The following is a 22,082-nucleotide window of genomic DNA, read 5'->3' as shown; positions in this document are numbered from 1 at the left end:
GGTTTGTTGGGTTGGATACCAAATCTACATCCTGACTAGACAAAAAATATTCATATGCATCTGAATTCATAACCCGTTTATACTAAATTTTGACCCAACCCATTCAAAATGTTAAAAATTTACATCATTTTAACGAGTTTGGTCATTTCTTACCCTCCCCTAATTTTCTCTGACTTTTAATATTTTTAGGCAATAAGTCTATGTTTCGCCTTCTTTCTTTCTTTCGTTCGACTGTTACTGTAATGAAGTTCTTTTTTCTATGGTATCAATTTCGCCTTCTTTCTACCGTAGTAGTACTCTATATTTCTTTCTATAGTTTTCTTTTTCGTTCAATCCAATATTTCATCTCCCAAACACAACCTAACAAGTTCAAGTTCTCATCAACTCAAACATAATTTCTTAACCACCTTTCTCACTTTGCAGCATGAATATCATTGCAGCGATAGTCATAAGAAGGAAGAAAACGTCATGGAAAAAGAACGAAGTAAAAGATGAAAAATAGACTTTATTAACTGAAGTATTAAAAGTCAAGGATAAAAATAAAATTTTTAAAAGATTATAAAACAAAATCAATTTGTATTTAAAATTTAAAGTTTTTAATAATAAAAACTAACGTGATTAATTACTAATTTTATAAATTAAAATATTAAATTTAAAAGATTAATTTAAGTAAAATTGTATATTATAAAGATTGAAGTAAATATTTATTAATTTTTTTTTGTCAAGAGGTGACACGAGAAAGAAATGTTAATAATATATGAAAAATTGACACAATAAAAATAATTAATAATTAAATTTAGAAAGAAAAAAAAAACAAGCATTCATATAAACTTGAAAAGTGAAGATATTTAAAAAGTGAAAAATAAAAATAGATAAAAACAACGGTGAAATATTGTTGTTATAATTACATCTTGCTCGCCTCCCATGAAATTTAAACATATTTGTTACTTAATCTTGATCAATATACGCCTCCTACCTTTGTTCTTCAAATCTGAAGTCGTGTGTGTTGTACAATAATCAAAACCTTCTTTCTTTGAAACAAACCTTAATCAAACATATTTTCAATCTATCATAAAAAATTGTAAAATTGTGCCAGTATTTTGTTTTATAGGAAATGCCATGAATAAAATAAATATTAGGCAGGTCTTAAAATATTATTCTGGTCTGAATAACTAATTTTGACGTGAGTGAGAAATAAATCGATTGAAGTGAGTTTTAAATTAGTTGGGATATTAAATAGCAACAATCAAAAGGCACTATAATTTCAATTACGAGTTATTAATTCTCGAAAAATAATTTAGAATTGTTGAGCTGAAAAATCGACGTAAGAGAAGAAAACAGAGAAGGGTGGGTTGTGTAGCAGCGTTGCTAACAATTCTCTGCCCCCAATCGATTGATTCGCCATGAATTCTCTTCTGGTAACCACGCATGCTTCTCCATTCCGTGCGTTCCCACACTCTTCAACTTCTAAATCTTTCAATATCTTTCTCACACTCAGATTCAGACAACCCCCTTTCTCTTTCCCTTTCCCTTTCCCCCATTTCCTTTTGAATCCACCTCGCTTAGTTCCATACTGTTCCCCTCTCTCTTCGTCCAATGGATCCAACTCAACAATTCCTTCCATTAAGAACGACACCTTCCATTCTCAAGTCACAACCCCCAAATTCCCTTCCTTTGTTTCTCCTCTCCCCAAGCTTAGCTTTAGTGATCAAGCTTTCTTTCTCCTCGCTTTCATTGCCTGCACGGTATTTCCCTCTTTTTCTTTCTCCTGTTATTTTTCTACTTTGTTGCTTATCGTCATTGTAAATCTTCTTATAGAACATCAACTGAAAGTTAGGTTCCTATTTCTTTTATAGTTAATTATTATCTTTTTTTCTTCCCCTTTAGCTTTGAATTAAAATTGCTGCTCACGAACTATGTTTTGATTATCGTTTTACAGGCTTCAGTGGCTTTCACCAGCCTTGTTTTTGCTGCTGTTCCCGCTTTATTCGTAAGTTTATATGTCAGATTATGTAATTCTAGCAGGTTGCATTTGCTTCCTTTAGGTTCTGTAAGGCTTAGTGATAACTTGGGATTTCATTTTTTAGAATTGATCTTAAGATCTTGCTTACACCTTAGTTTTTCCTTCTTTCTCGCATCATTTATAAGATATGCTTTACTCCTTGAACTGTTCTCGTTCTAGAATATCTGCAAACAGACCGCCAAAAGTTGAACATGCATTTGGAGAGAGAGCAATTTGAGGTGTACATACATGTAGCAATGCGTTGTCTTTAATCCTATGTAGTTAGTATATCTGTCCAAACAATAGATTTGTTTGAGGGAGCTTTGTTTGCCAAGGAGGAATCTAACTGTTTGGTGAGTAAGTTAAACACTGGAAAAGGATTTGGAATCTGCATATGATATCTCTTTGTCTGGAAAGAGTACTAGGTCAATCATATTCCAATTTAGATATCCCTTTACGAGACATATGTTCCATTTAATGAATCTTTCAGCTTGCAAAAGCTTGGATTTCCTATATCTAATGTAAATTGAGCCTCTGTTTTTATTTTATTTTATTTTTGTGTAAAATCTTCATCTTCTGTTTGATTCAGTAGGAATTTGACTTGACTATGCCTATACCAACTTTACTGCATGTTTTCAGATCTAGTCATATCATCTCCAAATTTATCTTATTTGGATAATAGTTAAACCTAAACGGACTCTAAATACTCATATGTTATGTACATTTCCATATCTTTCTCAGGCAATGAGAAATGCTGCAATATCCCTTTCAAAGCTAGCAGATACTGCTCGTGAGGAGCTCCCTAGTACCATGGCTGCTATAAGGCTTTCGGGGATGGAAATAAGTGATCTGACCCTAGAATTAAGTGATCTAAGGTAACAATGATACCTTGCTTTGAATCCATTGTTGCTGTTTTCTATTCCATATATCACTTCTTTCTAAATGTTGGTTATTTTGTAGATTATTAGCTGTATATTGTAGTTATGTTTTGTACTACTTATTTGTACTGCTGTCCTATACATTGGACCCTTGAGGAATACTTTTCATCTTGCCCTGATTCCTTTTCTGCGACATGCAAGAGAAGACGCGTGATGATTGTTTATCCAGTGCTTTGTTTAATATGCATGTGAAATGTTGACATGAACCTTCCAATCTGATACAATACTATATAATTTTGAAGATTACTAAACCAAAAAAAAAAAAAACTTTAAAATGAAGTTTGAAATTTTAAACATTTGGCAACTGCTAATGATAAAACATAGATGCCCTTTTATTAAGAAAAGAAATGCTAGTAATGAACTCTTTCACACTATTATTGGCTATACCCAAACAATACGCACCCCCTATGAAGTTGGATCATCCCAATGAATTTTACGTAATAGTAAAATAGTGTATGGAAAAGAGTGTGTCAGAAGAGTGCTAGCATTCTTCCTTTTGAGGAGTTGGTTTTCAAAGTCGGCTTTAACCACATTGCATATCTTGATCATAAATCATTTGTTTTTTTGGCAATTAGCCAGGAAATAGCAGATGGAGTCAACAAGTCAGCTCAAGCTTTGCAAGCAGCAGAAGCTGGAATCCGACAGATTGGTTCAATGGCACAACAACAAACCATATGTATGTATAATGTGTTTTCCGAGATTCCTTTATTTTATTTTATTTTTGTATTTTTCCCCACTTAATCTTAATCACAGATTTAGCAGCTGTTTTACTTACCTGCACAGTTATGTACATATAAATAAAAAATGGGTAGGCAAAGACTCGTAATTATTCAAATTCTTTCTTTTGAGGGTTGGATTGTTTTTCATCAAGGATGATTTCTGTAAGAACTCTCGAGTGTTATCAATTGCATAATACGCACACACGTCAATCTCTTCCCAGCCTAAAGATTCATATACAGAGCTTTGAATTTCATTTAATAGCTAAAACATTGAATTACTAAGTAGTTAATAAGCAAGCAAAAGATATCCGGTATTGGAGCATTCATTGAATTTGGACACTGATCAATGGGGCGGTTGTCCGAGCAATCTTGTCTTTTTTTCTATTGTTGGTCTGATTATAGTTCGGTTTGATACAGCCATGATTCAAGAGAGGGCGAGTTTACCCATAATTTCTTTGCAACCTGCTGTTGCTGGAGCTGCCAGAAAGACTTCCAGAGCAGTTGGCCGAGCCACAAAGAGCTTGTTGAACATCATTTCAGGAAGGCAAGGCACAGCAGAATACGATGACGACGAAACTTACATTTGAAAAATCTGTTGAGTTCAATTAAAATGATTCAGCTGTGTGAATATTCCATTTGCTCAATGCCCCGATCCAAACATAGTGTAGGAGGATACTGTAAATTGAACAGAAAATTATGTCAAAATTTGAATATATAGGCACGACCTTATTACACGGCTTACTATTTTGTGAAAGTGAATCTATAAATGTACCCAGTTGGCATTTACAATAACAAGCCCTTTTAAGAATTGTCGTACTCATTATTATCTTGCTGAGACCATGACCTTGCCGAACAAAAGCGCCAAACTTTTTCTCTTTACTAACATGAAATTTGATCCCCCAATGCTTACATTGGGGAAGTTTATGACGCATCTAAGATTAGTGTTTTGGTGGGTAATGCCATTCATTTCAATTTTTCTTTTTCAGATTATTGTAATAACCTCTGTAATAAGGAACAAAGTTTATAGTTTGCTGGGCCTTTGCGCCCTTTGGTTAAAAAAAACACACATTACTTACTGTAAATTTAGTTATAGAAGATTTGTTTAAAGTAAATTCAAACATTCGTCAAATCATTGATATTGATTAGTCTTTTTATTATATTTTATAATATTATGAATATATTTAAATCGCTTTTTTGTACTAAAAAATTTACTCTAATATTCCATTATAAACATATTGCTTATGGTTATTTTATTAAATTATTAATTGAAATATACAGTAAATATTTATTATATAAAAATTTAAATATCATAAATATTAATTTTAAATAGGTATGAATTTAAATAAAGCAAAATTCATTGAAACTTAATTATAGAAAAAAAAATTTAAAGGACTCTATTATAATTTTAAAAGACTAAATTCAAGTAAAAAGTTATACATTAATTATATAAAAAAAATTAAATGTAAACTTATACTAACTTGAATTAACAAAAAAACTGGTGTATGAATAAGTAAACTTTTTAGATTGTTAGATGTATTAAAAAAAAATAGTTCAGATCTTTAACATATACTTTAATAATACTAATTTTTATATATTTATAATTTATTTTTATAATTTTAATAATTTTAGCTGTCACTTTAAAAGTATTATTAAAATATTTTACTAGTATATACTCCTGCCTTGTTATAAAAAAATGAAAAATAATTAATATACTTTTTTAAAAAAATTTAAAAATTATATAAATATATTTTTTTATTAATTTTAATTTATGAGTTTTATTAATCTCAATCTTAGTGAATTTAAATATTCACAAATAAAAAAATTATAAAAAAATATATAATTATTATAATTAAAATTATAAAAATATAATAAATACTTTTTCTTATAAAATTTTATTATTATTAACTGTTTATCTTTAGGTTTAAGAGTTATATTAATAAAATTCTTAATTTATTAATCATTTTTATATTTTTATTATTTTTAATAAATTTCAACTGTTAGAAAAATATAAAAATCTTTAAGAAAAAGTGCTAGAAAAATGATAATGGATTTTGAACATTGTGTGAAGTGAAGAAGAGATCAGAAGGGAGAGAGAGAGGTTGGGGGGTGGGAGGAAGATGGAGAAAAGTGAGAAGCAATCGGAAAAGATTTGCAAGCGGTGCAAACAAAGCTATAATACGGCCTCTAATACTTCAACATCTTGCCGTTTCCACACTTCCTTCTTCGTTTGTCGCCGTCACGACGACCAAAAGAGGTGCCCTACCTCCTTTCCTCTTTTCTATATTTCTCGCTAAATCAAATCCTAAGCTGCTTAAAATTTTAAATCAGACGCACATGCTACATGATTAGAGTAGCATTGATAGGGGAGCATAGATAGATATATTTCTACTGTTATTATTCTCCAAATATTTATTTGGGAATATGATTTGTGTCATGCCATGATATTTGTGGCCGTTTTGTGGTTTGTTTTATTGCCAGCTCTAAATTGGAAGTCTTATTGCCTTTAGTGCAAGTATAGGATAAGCAGAGCCTCGTTACTTTTAAGGATACGCTCATTTGTTTCAGTTTTACAATACAACACTATCACAGTGTCTGCTTCATGTACCCCACTCCACTTGATACCTGTTTGTATAACTTCCATAAAGGAAGTTTACACTCATTCCAATGCTAGTTATGTGAGAGAGAAATATTTTTCAATTCTGTTGGATCGGTGGTATAGGTGCTATCCAATCTGGCCCTTAGTTTTTGTTGTTGTTATACCAATCCTTTAAGATACCATTTAGCTGTAAGAAACTAAGAATTACTGTTTCACTACTTTCCTGCGTTTATCGTAATAGTCAATACTAGGTTTCAGTTTCACTGATAAAGTTTTTGATATATTTCCCTTTAACATGATGTCGTTGCCGTATTCACTATCCAAAAGTCTTTACAAATTTCCTGACAAAAAGGACAATATCTCCAAGAACATAACTAATTCTTGGATCCAGTTTGTTGTCGGAGTTCCTAATGCTCTCTTTTTAAGGTGTTTCTTTAGTTGTCAAAATCTGTTGATCTCCCAAGTTTCCCAGTTATAGCCTCAAAGCATTAGAGGATTAACATGTCAGACATGCTCTGTAGGATAAAGTTTTGTGATTACATGTTCTTTCGCTGATCCAAAGGTGAAGTTTTGTAACTTGATAGACTGTGCGAAGCTATGACCATTTATTCATTATGTTCTTATTTGTGTTTTAGCTCAATCACTCAAATCAGGCTCATGGCCAGAAGAGGAAAAAAAAATCTAAATCTTACACCAAAAGACTTTAAATTAGGTATAGCATAGTATGCCAATGTTATGCATGGATTCCATGGAGAACTGTGTTGGAGGATGTTTACATGTACGTTGCATAGAATTAACATAAATGAAGAATTGTGGATATAGTTTTAAATTTTTTATTTTTATCCTCCAAGGCAAGGGGCCTATTATTTTAGGAATGAAGTTTTAAGCTGATCAGATCTTAGGGTTAGCTTCACCTCATCAGGTGTAAGTCTGTCCGTTGACCTGTATTTTTGTTTTTTTGTTTAAGTTGAATGTTGGGCACAAATCATTTATCTATTACATTTTTTTGTTAATTACGAAGGTACTACGAATTGGGCCCAGATGATCCGCCCTATGCTGCTAAATTCTATGACTGTTGTGGGGCTGAAGACCCTGAAGCTTCTGGCTGCACTACCAATTTTCATGTCTCTTATGACGAAGACTGATGTAATATCTCACATCTATCACATAGTATTGGACAATCCACTATCATACTAGCCTCTTTTTCACCATTGTATATGATTTCCAAATTCTTCATCTATACTTTGTTATTCACAGCCTGAAAGTTTGATGATCATGTTTTCTTAACTTCTTCATCTGCATGTGTTCATTATGAGTAAATGATTTTCATATTATTTTTAACCCATGGATTATTCCTAGACATATCTAGTGGCACCCTTCATTCTTTGTTCAACTAATTCAATTTACCAATAGGCTATATATATAGGTCATCCATACTGTTACCTGTTCTGCAACTCTTTAGTCAGTTGAATATTATGACAAAAATTGACTCTAATAATAAGACATGGTTTAAATTTATACTACTTATATAAGAAGGCTAAAATGCAAGAAACTATTTTCAGTAATGGGGTTCAAATTTTACCAATTCCAGTAAGTGGGTTATGGGCACTTTAGTCAAAAAGAAAGGAAAAGGTTTGTGACAATTTGGTTTCACAAAACGAAGTTAAGAAACTGTTCAGCCAGGCCCAGAAGTTTGAGATCTACCAAAAAAAAACAAACAAACAGAAGAATAAAATGGGGAATTGGTCTGACATTTTGGCATGTGACGAAATCTTACGGGCGATCATTAATGAAAGGAACTGCAGCAAAACAACCAACTAACGTGTTTGTTTGTCATGAGTGGCGTTGGCGTGGTCTAGTTAATTAAAGTAAAAATGAAAGTGGTTTGAGAAGGGTGGCAAAAGGGAAATAAATATTACCTATTCCATGTGTTGTATTATTCATTTAAAGGACTGGGGAGGGAGAGGCCTAAGCTGAAACAAACAACACAACATGCTCCCCACCTCAGAATGATGATGTTACGTGTTTGCTGTCTGTCGTTGGGTCAATCTGAATCTGCAAACCTGAACCCTTTTTTGCCATTTTCATTTTCATACCCCTCCCCATGTGCTTGCCAGTTGTCCCAAACTTCCCAGCTTTGTAACTTCTCATGTATAATAAATACATTTTATACCCGAATGTAGCTTCGTTCGGTCAAATTTGTATTTCTATATTATTTAATAACAATGCAAAATTATATATTTATAATTAATTCAAATTACTTTATCTTTTAAACTAAAGTAATTTGATAAAATATTTAATAATTTTATAAAATAAATCTCTTATAATAATCTTTAAATTAACATTTGAATTAATTAATTTTACATTATATGAATATTTATTAAATGATATAAGCGTTTAAGTTTTTTTATAAAAAAATAAAAATAAAAGACAAACTACATAGACAAAGAAAAGAAGCTATTTATAAGAAGCAGCTCACTGACATCCTAAAAAAATAATGAGCAACTAGTCAGTAATGTAATTTTTCTCACAATGAACAAAGCACAATTCTGTTGAAGTACTCTAAAATAATAACTATTACATAAGTGTCAACAACGTCTTTAGCATCATTCTGTGTATAAAACATGCGTGGAAATAGATAAAACTGTCTAAAAAAGGTTTACAACCTAACTTTTTCTTGACCTCTTTAAGATTAATCAAATTTATAATAATATATTAAATAATTTTATATAAAAATTATAATATAATATTATATTAAATAAATTAAATTAAATTTTAAATTAAATAAAATCTTAAATTAATTTTTTTTTTGGTTAGAATTTGAGAGTATTCTTATTATGTATCTTCTAAGAGAAAGTATTCCTACTACGTAAATAGTATTGTTTGGTGCATTTTTTTTATTAATATCTTTATTTTTTTATTTTAAAACAACATTATTATTTATGTATTTTAAATTTTTGTTTGTTATATTTATTAATTTTAAGTTTAAAATTTATTTAATTATATTATATTTGTTAATTTAAAATGTGAAACTTTATATTACTAGATTTGCTTAATGATCTATGAAGTGTTGTTTACTCAATTATTTTTGTTGCATGTTTAGTGATTGATTTATTTAAATTAAACATAATTTAAAAAATAAATAAAAACATATAATTTTATTATAAATATTTAAAGTAGTGAACTACTTTTTTATGATTTATTTATATATAAGTCTTATAGTCTTGATAGAGATATATCTATTTAAATTGTTTAATAACCTTTTAAAATAAAATTAAATTTAATAAAAAATTATACCAAATAAGAAGTGAAGTTTAAGTTTTAACCTAGTCTAGTTTACTTCTATTACTGTTGAAAGCAAAAACGTTGTACGTGTTAATGATACGTGACAGTCTCTTTGAGTACATTTGATATGATATTTTAATATGTTAAATAATAATTGCGTTGCTTTGATGAGTTAATGATGGGGTCAACAAGGCAGAAGAGAGAAGTTACCACATAACGCAATAAGCATTATTGGTTGAGACAGGTCATGTGAGTGGTCATGTGGATGGTATGCGAACAACGACTCCTAACCTATCAATTTTTATTTTCGTATCAAATATACGACTCAATCGATCAATTAATGTGCTCTTTGGGAAATCAATGAACGACTCAGCTCCAATTTCGTACGGATCATTAGGAAGAATCAGAGAATGCCAAAGTAAATTTTAATTTTAATTTAAAATGAGTTTAAAATATTATGAAAGTGAAATATCTAGTGAACTTATTTTATTTAAAAGTTAATTATGTATAATTTTTTTAATAAGATTGATTGAAAATAACGTGTCAATTATATATTTTTAATTTTATTATAAATTTGAAAATAAATTTATTACTTAAATTTATTATTTTATATAAAAATACATATTTTATATTTAAATTTTTTTATTATTTTACATAAATTTTTAAATTTTTTAAATACTTATACTTATATTTATATTTATAAAATTTTTCTTTTTACCTTACATAATTTTCATAAATATTTATGTTTATATTTATAAATTCATAGTATCTATCTATTATTTGTAATATTCTCGACTAAAATTTTCAACAATTACTCATATTTAGTTTCATGTAAAAAATAATTTTTTTTTGTCAAAAACTACAGAACTCCGTTACTTTTATTTAGTTTTTCATAAAATCTTAATTATTTTTAAATACTTTTTCTCACCATCTTTTTCCAAACAATCTCATAAATATTTTACTGTAAGTATGTGTTTTTAATTTTTTTTCTATTTCTTTAAATTTGATGTTTAATTTTAAGAGTTTTATATCTTAAATTTATAGTTACTAATACATATAGATTGTTGATATTTAATTAATTTGTTGGCAGTATGTAATAGAAATGTTATTTTAAAATAAATTATTTTTACAAAATTATGATAATTATATTAACTCTATCATTTTATATATAATATTTGTAATTATGGAGTTTAATTATTATTTTTTTAAAATTTCATTATATATAATTATTTATAAAATTAAAGTATAATTTTTCTTTAATTATTAAATTATATATATTTTTAAAATAAAATAAATGTTTATGCATTGCTGAAGCTACTAACTAGTTTATTTTAATACCTACACATAAATGATCTTAACAAAATAAATATTTTTTATGGTATTAAAATTATTTTGAATGAGTAATTACTTCGATCATATTAGGTTCATATTATCTATAAAAAAAAAATATGTTGCAGGATAAATTAAATTTTCAAAAAATTTTAATTTAAAAAAATAAAAAATTCTCAAGTTTAAGTATTTAAAAATTATTTTATAGAATGGTGAAAAAAATTAATAAAAATATTACACGCAAAGTATAAAGTAGGTGATTAAACTAAAGTAATGAATTAAGAATTATTAGACACAATACAAAAAGAGTACGAAGAGCACCAATGAAGATGATTGATCATATGATGTTTAACTCTGTAAAAAAGAGAAATTAAAATATTCGTTTAAAAGAAATTATAAAAAAATATCGTAATAAATAATAATCTTAAAATTTTAGTTTTATAGTCTAACAGTGCATCAAGTAATCTATGTAGCCAAAGATTTTGAAATGATTATGAAGAAATTAATCAGAAAAATTCCAATGCAAAGTAATATATTCTATCGCATCCCAAATTTTGAAGGGAATTCACTCGTTGCAAACAAAAAAATTTGCCAAAAATATTGTAATGACGTTTCATGCAAGTTTTAGTATTCACTTAAGTTGAATCCATTTCTAATATAACTTGAAATTATATTCAATCTTAATATTGAGTCTTCGATGTTTAGTCTTGCAAGATTAATATCTAAATATCTAAAGCAGGAGAAGTGTGTGTAAAGATGCTTCGTATTATTAAGAATATTATATAATTGATTAATTTTAATAAGATTGAGATATATAGATTCATTCATTTCTAATATGTTCATAAGAATTTGATTAGGAATATAGAAACCCATTTGATGGGGGTTACAGCAGCGTTTAATTAGTGGAGTAAACAATAATCAACCAAATATGGTGTTCGGTAATGAATGCTACCATTTTGTCAGATTTGCTGTAGAATTGTGACAACCATGCAACATGCTTTTCTTAATTTGAAAATATATATGATGTTATACTGTAAGTTTAATTCTGAAGCATTCAAAATGAGGATATTCATAGGCATCTACCAACGCGTAATTAGTTTGATGACTTCAAATTAAGACATTTAATTTAAAATCTTGATAAAATTAATTAACTTGAATAGAATCATCACCGACAAACTTAAAAGTGCTTTTTAACCAAATAATCATCATATCAACAACATACGAAGAAGCTTTTTAAAACCATTTAAACTAATTAAGTTTGCTCTTACCAACTTTTAATATAAAAACAAAAGATTAATAGGAAGGATTCAAACTTATAGTGCTCTTGTCTCACTTCACAAATCCTCTAAAGTTAAGGGGGAAACAACAAAAGGAGAATGCGACAAATTGAGTCCTATCTTTCATCCATCATACGGAATATGTTCCAAATTAAGTTATATGCAAAACTTGACGTTTACAATTAGAAACACGTATGACTAAATAGTTGTCCATACATGTGGAGTGAAGTTGCCATCACTTATTTGATCACTTTCATCTTCTACCAATTTTTAAATTGATTTTGCTAAAGATTGTCTTGTTGGTGAATGATTGATGAATTAACAAATAAGTCATTTTCATTAGAAATTACGACAACATATATTAATTATCTTAAACATTATTTTTTTAATTTCTTAGCTGTTGTCTTAATGTACTTTTTAAAAAAAATAACTTAAATACAATAGCTTAAATGTTTTTAGTGTTATTTTTTAATCAAAATTTTACTTCAACAACATAAATAATGAAGATTTAAGTGAATACTAATTTTAATTAAGAAAAAAAAAGTACTTGAGACACTAAACTTAATTATCATCCTTCATCATATAAACACATTTAATTCCAATCTGTATTGCCACATCCGCAAGATAAAGGAAAATTTTGTTGGTTGCTAGTCAGCTTCTCACCATACCGAAGTTGATCCCTTGGCAAATTGAGTTGGATTAAACCAATTTTGTTTATTGCACCATTTTGCGTAAACCAGCTACATGTTTTCGTTATTCACAGTAAAACCAATGATAACTACTCTATTCCTTCCATAACACACATTCACAATGTTTAGCCCCCAAAAAAAGTGAGAAAATTGGATAATGATTGTTATGTGCTATAACGTCTAGAGTGTAGAACATTAACAATGATTTGGATGAGAATATAAATTGTTAAATTTATAAGCTAATGTATGTGGGGGTTACCAATGTCAACACCGTTTATTGCTTTCTTTTTATTTTTGAAATTAAATTCACATAACCATTTTGGTTTGCCAATTGAATGGATAAACTTTCACCCAATAAAAAAGTGAGAATAGAGAGGAAAATCCCTCATTTGAGCAGCTTAACAGGTGTCTGAAAAATTTACAGATGGCATAGAAAAAGAGAATCTATAAGAGGGTTACTTTTGTCCATTCATGATTGCACCTCAACACTACTATACACATCACTGAGACCAGTCCAGAGAGGAAAAAACGGTTAACAATAAATATTGTGTGTGAGAAAGAGAGGGGGAGAGAGAGAGAGAGAAGTTATGCAAACATCCATTTTTTTTCTTCCTCTCTCAGCAACTAAAATGAAAATCTGGAAATTACTTTGATCCTTAATTTGTTGCCTTTCTTCTTTCTTACAGAATGTCAGAATTCTAGCATTCCCAATTCTGCAAAGGCATCACCTTTTTTGGTTTTTATTGTTACTCAGATAACTTCCCCCACCATGGCTTCAAAATCTAGGTAAGTTAGTGACTGTTACATGACTGTCCTGTGAAGATCTGATTTGGGTTTCTTCATTTCAGTTACTTTTATGCACTGTTTTGCTTTTATTGTTTTTGTTTGATCTGGTAATTGTGACATGCTATTGTGGCATTTTCTCCTAAATTTTCTAACTTTCAGATTTATGTTTGTCTCTCTTGTGTTCATCGGTTGAAACTTCGGTGTTATGACGTTTTGATCTTGTACAATAATGTTAGGCCAGGCACTCAGGGTTGTCATACATTGTTGATTGCATAACACTATTGCTGTTCTGATCCTAATTTTTACTTGCTGGTTTATGTGTTTGGTTGCCAATGCTTCTGGACGCTGAATTTGGAATAAGAATTGCTTTCTTGTGGCTTAGATCCATTTATCTGATTGCATAGGGCCACTGCAATTTGTTTTCTTGTGTCGAGTGTTACATTTAATGCATAATTGATCTGCTATTGACATTGTGAATTTAATAGATCCAATCTATCTGAAAATCCCAACAAAGCATCACTGGCAACTCCAAGAGCCAAAGTTAGCAAAGCAGTGTCCAAATCAGAATCTGAATCGCCATCACCTTTGCAAAACTCGCGCCATTCTGTCGAACGATCGCCACGGTCGGTGAATTCGAAGCCCACTGTCGAACGGAAATCGCCAAGACCTGCCTCCACCCCACCTGATGTAAGTTTTGGATTGCACTTATTGTCCTTTCTCTTTCTTTGAGATTTCAGTCATGTTTTCTTTGTTACCAAATGGCTGCACTTGAACTGCTTTCTTCTTCATTTTCATTTCTAATTTTTTGATGAAGCATTTGAAGCTTTTTTCTTGAGGATGCATGACTCTGTCAGTTATTGCTAATTATTTGACAAATTTTGCTTGGGACTTAAAACTTTAGATAATGCAGCGTGACTTACCCTTTATTCTGAGATTTCTAGTGTTTGGTTGGAAACTGCTGGAGATGTTTATTCATTCTGGATACAGAAAAATATTTTGTTTAATCTACTTTCCTTTCAAGGGCATCTGTATTCTGAATTCTGATCTGTGCTAATGTGTTCCTTGGTTTTGTCAAAATCAGAAACAGCCCCCAAGAACTGCAAAGGGTTCAGAGTTGCAGAACCAATTGAATGTTGTTCAAGAAGATCTAAAGAAAGCAAAGGAACAGCTCATTCAGGCTGAGAAGGAGAAGGTAAAAGCAATTGAAGAGTTGAAAACAGTGCAGAGAGCGGCTGAGGAAGCAAATGAGAAACTCAGGGAAGCATTGGTGGCTCAAAAACGGGCTGAGGAGGATTCTGAGATTGAGAAATTCCGAGCTGTTGAATTGGAACAGGCAGGAATTGAAACAGTGAAGAAGAAGGAAGAAGAATGGCAAAAAGAGATCGAGAGTGTGAAGAACCAACATGCTCTGGATGTGGCTGCTCTTCTCTCCACCACTCAGGAGCTTCAGCGGCTTAAACAAGAACTTGCCATGACTAGTGATGCAAAGAACCAGGCACTGAATCATGCTGATGATGCAACTAAAATTGCCGAGATTCATGCAGAGAAAGCAGAGTTCTTTTCTGCTGAACTGACCCGGTTGAAGGCCTTACTAGATTCAAAACTGGAAACCGAGGCTAGTGAAAATAAACTTGTATTGAAGCTGAAAACGGAGATAGAAGCTCTCAAGCAAGAACTTGAAAAGGCAAAGGGTTATGATGAGAAGTTGACTGAGAAAGAAACTTCTATTGAACAACTTAATGTGGAGCTTGAAGCCTCAAAGATGGCCGAATCTTATGCACGTAGCCTGCTAGAGGAGTGGCATAAGAAGGTTGAGGAACTAGAAATGAAGGTTGAAGAAGCAAACAAGATGGAGAGATCTGCATCAGAATCTTTGGAATCTGTAATGAAACAGCTAGAAGGAAACAATGATTTGTTCCATGAAGCAAAATCTGAAATTGCTACTCTTAAAGAGAAGGTGGGTTTATTAGAAATGAAAATTAGGAGACAAAGAACAGATCTTGAGGATTCAGAACGTCAACTTCTTATGGCTAAGGAAGAAAGTCTTGAAAATTCAAAGAAAGTTGAGTCTCTGAAATCTGAACTTGAGACAGTTAGGGAAGAGAAAGTCCAAGCTTTGAACAATGAGAAGCTTGCAGCTTCAAGTGTGCAGGACCTATTAGAAGAGAAAAACAAACTTATCAATGAATTGGAGAATTCTAGGGATGAAGAAGAAAAGAGTAAAAAGGCAATGGAAAGCTTAGCTTCTGCATTACATGAAGTATCTGCAGAAGCTAGAGAAGCCAAAGAAAATCTACTAAACATCCAGGCTGATCGTGAAAGCTATGATACCCAGATTGAAGATTTAAAGTTAGTCCTAAAAGCCACTAATGAAAAATATGAGTCCATGCTTGATGATGCACGGCACGAGATTGATGTTCTTGTATGTAGTATTGAAAATTCTAAGAATGTCTTTGAGAACTCCAAAGCAGATTGGGAGCAGAGAGAACTTCATCTAGTCAACTGCTTAAAGAAAAATGAAGAAGAAAATGTGTCCCTTGAAAAAGAAATAAAAAGATTAGTGTATTTGCTTAAAGAAACCGAGGAAGAAGCGAATGCCAACAGAGAGGAAGAAGCTCAGTTGAAGGAAAATCTGAAGGAAGTTGAGGCTGAGGCGATCCAACTGCAGGAAGCTCTTAAGGAAGTAACAGCTGAGAACATGAAATTGAAGGAGAGCTTATTGGATAAAGAAAATGAATTGCAGAATATGTTTCAAGAAAATGATGAACTCCGAGCTAGGGAAGCTGATTCTTTTAAGAAGGTGGAGGAGTTATCTAAGTTGCTGGAAGAAGCTACAACCAGAAACCACACTGAGGAAAATGGAGACCTTACAGACAGTGAGAAGGACTATGATTTGCTTCCTAAAGTAGTTGAATTTTCTGAAGAGAATGGACATGGAGCGGAGGATATTTCAAAGGTGGAACTTGAAGTCAATCAGGAGGAGGGACAACAAAGCTCACGGGAAGAACATAATATTCTCTTGAATGAAGAGGCTGAAAAAATCGAATCTCCAAAACCTGATGATGTGAATGGAAAACTGAAGGAAGATGAGAGGAAAGAAAAGGATGATTCTGCAGAAGTTGCATTTAAAATGTGGGAAAGCTGCAAGATAGAGAAAAAGGAGTTCTCTCCAGAGAGAGAAGCAGAGCCTGAATCATTGGAAGAGGAAGTTGACTCAAAGATAGAAGGTGGTGAGAGCTTTGATAAGATAAATGGAGGCTCTTTAACAGAGAACATTGATGATGGTGGGAGCTCACCATCAAAACAGCAACAATTGAAGAAAAAGAAGAAGCCTTTGCTTGGAAAGTTTGGAAGCCTGCTCAAGAAAAAGGGGGCTAGCAACCATAAATAGTAACATTATTCAACTTTGAGATACATTATTGCTCATTCAATTGTTTGCACATGTTTGCTTTATGATTTTTGCTTCTCAGAATAGGGTCTTTAATGGTTGTCAAGGCTTGTAATATTGTTTAGGATTTTAACTAGTTCATTTGGGTTGTGGCTCTCCATGTTAGTAGCAAATTATATGATGCAAATGAAACATTTTTCCCCTTTATTTGTGCTCATGGCATGCCCCTTGCCCTCCTATCTAGATTTGTCGAAAGAAGTGGCAAGTTGGATTGTATTTTTATGTCTTCCCAATTCAAATGAAAGTCTAGACAAAATTTTCCATATTTCAGTTCTGACATTCATTTGGGACTTCCTTTTAACATATAATTAATGACCATTTAATGCATTTGCATTACAATGTTGTTCGAAGCCTTAAATGTTGATTCTACTTGTAATGGCCCTATCAATGTAATATTAATATTTTCTTAATAAAATATGGTCTTTTAAATGAAATGTTTAATTTTTAATCTTTTAAGAGATTTATTTTGATTCTTTTTATAAGATCCTTCTAATTAGATTAGCGTCAAACAAAAAATATTATTGTTATTATTTTTAAAACTGTTGAAAGCAATTAATCAGATATCTTAAAATTAAAAGCAACAATGAACGTCGTCAATTAGTGTTTTTAGTATATCGATATTGTTCCTTTTTTTAGTTGCTTTCTTTTTTCATGCATATGTTTAATAGAAAGAGAACAATAAAAACTGTCTACCTTACGTTTCTCCATCCAATAAAAAGGATTGAAATCACATGTCCTAGTGTCCTTTCTTCTTTCTTGTCTCTCAGTAAAGAAACAGTGTGATTAATTTTTTTTTCTCTCTTTTTAAAATATTATCCTCTTATTTATTTATTGTTAGTTGCCATTTTTCGATTGAGAGGCGGGGAAGGAAACACACAAAAGGAACAAGTAACTTCAATATATCTACATTTTAATTATATGCAAATATTTTGATAAGCGTTATGTAATTGTATATTTTTTAATTTTTAAAATAAAAGATAAATAATTATCAGAATTCCATTATAATAATGGTATTTGTGTTCAATTAAATAGTAATGATATTTTAAGAAAAAAATTATAGCCATTAACAATTGATATAATTTATGAACATATTTCTCCCTCATTAGATAAATGAAGGAAGTAAAACTATTTATAAATTGTTTTTCCTTGCTTGTTGGATCAAAATCAATAGAAATAGTCTCACCTAACAGATAACAAAAATTCCTCTTTTCACCAAATGGTAGATAAATGTATCAAGATATAAGAAATATTTCCGTGTTGCTTTCTCAGCGCCAGAAGAATTATTGCATGAGTAAATAAGTGTTTGGGTTGTGGCTTTCATTAAGGTTTTGAGAAGTTTGACTTGAATTCTCCTTTTTACTTTAGAAACCTCTTTCTAGTTTCTACTCCAACACGAAATGAGTCATTTTTACAGTTATGTACTGTGTTAGTCTCCATAACAAATGGTCATTAATTAGTACTCACTCATTTTTTCCCATTCTTCAAGTTTCAAATTGTTCTGTTTTGTTAATTTGTTTTCCTCTTTTGATCTTTGACTCTTCTTCTAAAGTGTTTATTTCTAGTGTAAAGGTAAGGCAGACAAGTCATCTTATTTTATTTTCAGCCATTCAAATTTCAGGGCTTAAAAAAATATAATAACTCTAGTATCCATAACACAATATTATTTAAGAAAGAAGCATATATATGAATTGAGTGAGATTTTTGTGCTACAACTGATATATGTTGATGAATTTGAAACAATTTTATTCAGTAAAATAAATTAGTCTCATCTCTATACAATGGAAGCTTATAAATACTTGAATACAAAAATGAAATCATCTTCAAACACATGAACCAATCATTTCTAAATGAACAGTAGGCGTTGATCCTAGAGTCTAGAGATCAATGATAATTCATATTATCGCTTTGATAAACCTTGAATGCCGTTGTCTTTTTATGGAACTGTAGACTATTGCTGGTTACTGGTTAGACTCTTGGCTGCAAATATAGGTAGAAAAAATGAGTGTGTCATCATGCCAAAAATAAATAAATAAAATAAAAGTACAATAAGCACAAGTGGAGCTAGAAAAACATTGTAATGTATAAAAAATTGCTTACTCTATGAGATCTTTCCAATAAGCATCGCTTACTTCCTCATACATGAAATCTCCCCACATTTCAAAGGTGGTTGAAGTGGAAGAACACTCATTTGGGTTTACGTTGTTTTCCATTTGCTTGAGAGTGGAACGTTCAGGTGAGGCTGAAACAAGATTTGGAAGAGAATTCAACGGTGTTGAGGAAGAATTTGGGGCATCAAGTTGTTCATCAACCTTTTGAAATTTCATGCAATTACTATCACTGCATCCATTCATGTGGTGATACCCAATGGATAGAGCTTGCTGCTGATGAGGGGCTTCAAAGCTTTGGAAATTTGGCTGATTTTGAGAAGGAAAACCAGTTGAACTATTATAAAGGTTTTGGAGCTTAGAGTTATTCAATCCTAAAACTTCATACAGAAAACCTTCTGGCAGTGAGGATGATGATCCAAATGGATTGAGAAGCTCCAAGTTTGAGGTAGGATTAGCACCAAGTACTTGAAGTATGTTTTGCAGCAATTGGAGTTTGGCTAGTTGTGTGGCATCTGATTGCAGCTTTAGAGCATTAATATCCCAAGTGTTTGTGAAATTACTCACAATGTTTGTAGCAGCCAGCAACTGTTGGAGATTGGATATAAGACTAAGGTGATCTTGTCTTGGACGATGAGTCACTGGATCTAATCCCATTTGCAAAAGCTTTTTCTTTAAATGAGTGTTCCACAAATTCTTAATTTCATTATCAGTCCTACCTGGCAGATGACCTGCTATAGCTGACCACCTAAAGATGGAAATAAAACATATACAAATCATAGTTTATTTATATATATAGTATTCTGAAAAATTAATATAACATTGTATAAGCCTAGTAGTAATGATATTGAATTAATAAAAATTTGGAGATTACTTATTCCCAAGAACTGCATGTAAATTGATGATTAGTTGCTGTTCTTCCTCAGAGAATTTTCCTCTTTTGATATCAGGCCTCAAATAGTTAGTCCACCTTAGCCTGCAACTCTTCCCACACCTATTCAATCCTGCAAGCTTTGGAAGTGCTCTCCAACTCCCATGGCCGTGTTTCTGAATGTAATCCACCAAAATTCTATCCTCCTCTGGAGTCCATGGTCCCTTCTTCAAACCACTTTCATCACTGCATGGTGTTCTCCCCATCATCATTGACACTGCATGAACATGTTGAAAATAGTATAAGAATTGGTTTAGTTTCTGGATTAGTTAATTCATGATAAGAAAAGAGTGTAAAAGGAATGCAAACCTTTGGAGTGTTGTGAAGTGGAGAATGAAAGTTTAGTATATAGAATTATACAATTGCTCTGTTGAAACTTAGATATTTACTAGAGAGGTGCATGTTATATATATATATATATATATATATATATATATATAACACGTTGAACACTTTATAAGACTTGTTTATCATGCTAATTATTTTGGAAAATTCCAAGTTTGTCCTATATTTATACATATAGATAACGACCCTTAAGGGCATCTAAAGACACTCCTCAGAATGCTTCTTCTCATAATGTTTAATTTCAAAGAATAGGGGTAAAATTAATCAACTGCACACATTTTCAATGAACAGTTTACAGAAATGCCTTTCTTTTGATAAACCATATTAGTTTCTTCATCATTCTTAAAACTTGATAAATAGTCTCTCCAATATGTTCTGACCAAAAAGGAAATAACGATAGATCTTCATAATTATAATAATTATTATTAATTTTTCTAAATGGAGAATGTGTTTAGAACATAACGTAAATTTATACATGCGAATATGTAATTCCTTTTTCTCTCTCAACCACCTATATTAACCTAAACAAACTGAATCAATTCCCTTTATCTTCTCCTTTTCTAATTTGTCTTCACTTGAATTTTATGTCTAAATATTTTTACAATTGACGAGCATGGAAACAGCCAGGTCAATCGTCAATGTTAATTCTGACATTTATGTGTAACTTAACAAAGAAATTAAAAGAATAAAGGGATGAATTTTCTAATGATGAAGATCCAAATTTTCAACCTTAACTTGGCTTGTCCAACAAGAACAAGGCACAATAAGGCGCATACGTATAACCATTGCCACCTTCTCCGTACTTTACACCAACATGCATGGCAACGGCTAATTAAGAGGCAACACATCAGCAACAAACTTAAACAACCAACTAGGGTAGGTTTCATGGCCCATCTGGAGAAGAAACCCCTCCCTCTGAAAATATCGATTATGTATAACAATCTATATTCACATCATAAAGATGATATACACCCCCATTCTATAATATTGTCAGATGGGTTTTCATTTCTATTTCTTATAAAGTATATACACTCTTAGAAGATATATAACTATATATAATAACCAGTTTCCTTGTGTAACCCCAACAATTAAAGCCCTTAAGGCATTGCTAACGAATTCATAATTTCTATTTATTAACCGTATACATGAATAGTGGCGAGTTGTTATTCCATGCAAAGAATGCATTGCAAGCAAAATTACTGGGTGTGTTTTAACAAGAGTATATGAGAAGGTTTTTGTATATGTTTAACTTTACTATAAAAATATGACTACAATTATTAGATTTTAAGAGAAATCTACCTAAAATATACTTGAGACTTGAGAGTAGAAAACAAATATTAGGTGTAGACGAATTAAACTCTGAATTAAATCACCCTAAACATATTTTATACATATAATTCACCTAATAATTTCCATGTAAGTAGAGACATAAGACATTGTCAATGGGATTGCAAATCGATGAAATTTAGCTAGCTATAGGAGAGACTCTCCTTTTATTCAATCATATTAGGTAGTGCAAGGGAAGATGCTTGCGTACGTATGTTCACTCCATCACCATTTTTCATAGCAAACAATCATGACAACCACAGGGTCAACCCCTGATTGGAAAAGGATTATACGTATATTTTTCTT

The 22,082-nt window shown here is 31.0% G+C and overlaps 4 protein-coding genes across 6 annotated transcripts; 3 read left to right on the top strand and 1 right to left on the bottom strand.

Moving 5' to 3' along the window:
- The first annotated feature begins 1,285 nt into the window (after positions 1-1,285).
- LOC113865463 lies at positions 1,286-4,456 on the top strand. Its single transcript, XM_027500036.1, has 5 exons — positions 1,286-1,745; positions 1,940-1,990; positions 2,744-2,877; positions 3,516-3,616; positions 4,077-4,456. Exons 1-5 carry the CDS (start codon positions 1,404-1,406, stop codon positions 4,244-4,246), a joined length of 798 nt encoding a protein of 265 aa, XP_027355837.1. The 5' UTR covers positions 1,286-1,403; the 3' UTR covers positions 4,247-4,456.
- Positions 4,457-5,713: 1,257 nt separating this feature from the next.
- On the top strand, positions 5,714-7,531 carry LOC113865757. The gene is made up of 2 exons (XM_027500495.1): positions 5,714-5,913; positions 7,277-7,531. Exons 1-2 carry the CDS (start codon positions 5,777-5,779, stop codon positions 7,398-7,400), a joined length of 261 nt encoding a protein of 86 aa, XP_027356296.1. The 5' UTR covers positions 5,714-5,776; the 3' UTR covers positions 7,401-7,531.
- Positions 7,532-13,287: 5,756 nt separating this feature from the next.
- On the top strand, positions 13,288-17,395 carry LOC113864924 (WEB family protein At5g16730, chloroplastic-like). Of its 3 annotated transcripts, XM_027499165.1 has the most exons (4): positions 13,307-13,382; positions 13,522-13,621; positions 14,107-14,308; positions 14,697-17,395. In XM_027499165.1, the coding sequence occupies exons 2-4, from the start codon at positions 13,605-13,607 to the stop codon at positions 17,010-17,012; spliced, it is 2,535 nt and encodes an 844-aa protein (XP_027354966.1). In that variant the 5' UTR covers positions 13,307-13,382; positions 13,522-13,604; the 3' UTR covers positions 17,013-17,395. The 3 variants fall into 3 exon arrangements, with proteins under 3 accessions (XP_027354967.1, XP_027354965.1, XP_027354966.1); XM_027499166.1 differs by having other exon boundaries at positions 13,288-13,621; positions 14,703-17,395; XM_027499164.1 differs by having other exon boundaries at positions 13,288-13,621.
- A 1,767-nt stretch (positions 17,396-19,162) lies between these two features.
- Positions 19,163-20,314, bottom strand: LOC113866056 (transcription factor MYB53-like). Its single transcript, XM_027500946.1, has 2 exons — positions 20,049-20,314; positions 19,163-19,922 (listed from the first exon to the last, which is right to left on the bottom strand). Exons 1-2 carry the CDS (start codon positions 20,312-20,314, stop codon positions 19,163-19,165), a joined length of 1,026 nt encoding a protein of 341 aa, XP_027356747.1.
- Between the last annotated feature and the right edge of the window lie 1,768 nt (positions 20,315-22,082).

The sequence above is a fragment of the Abrus precatorius genome, unplaced genomic scaffold (assembly GCF_003935025.1).
Source record: "Abrus precatorius isolate BTA unplaced genomic scaffold, Abrus_2018 Scaffold4, whole genome shotgun sequence".
Taxonomy (NCBI): domain Eukaryota; kingdom Viridiplantae; phylum Streptophyta; class Magnoliopsida; order Fabales; family Fabaceae; genus Abrus; species Abrus precatorius.
Note: the sequence above shows the minus strand (reverse complement) of the source record. Positions and strands in the feature narration are given on the sequence as shown.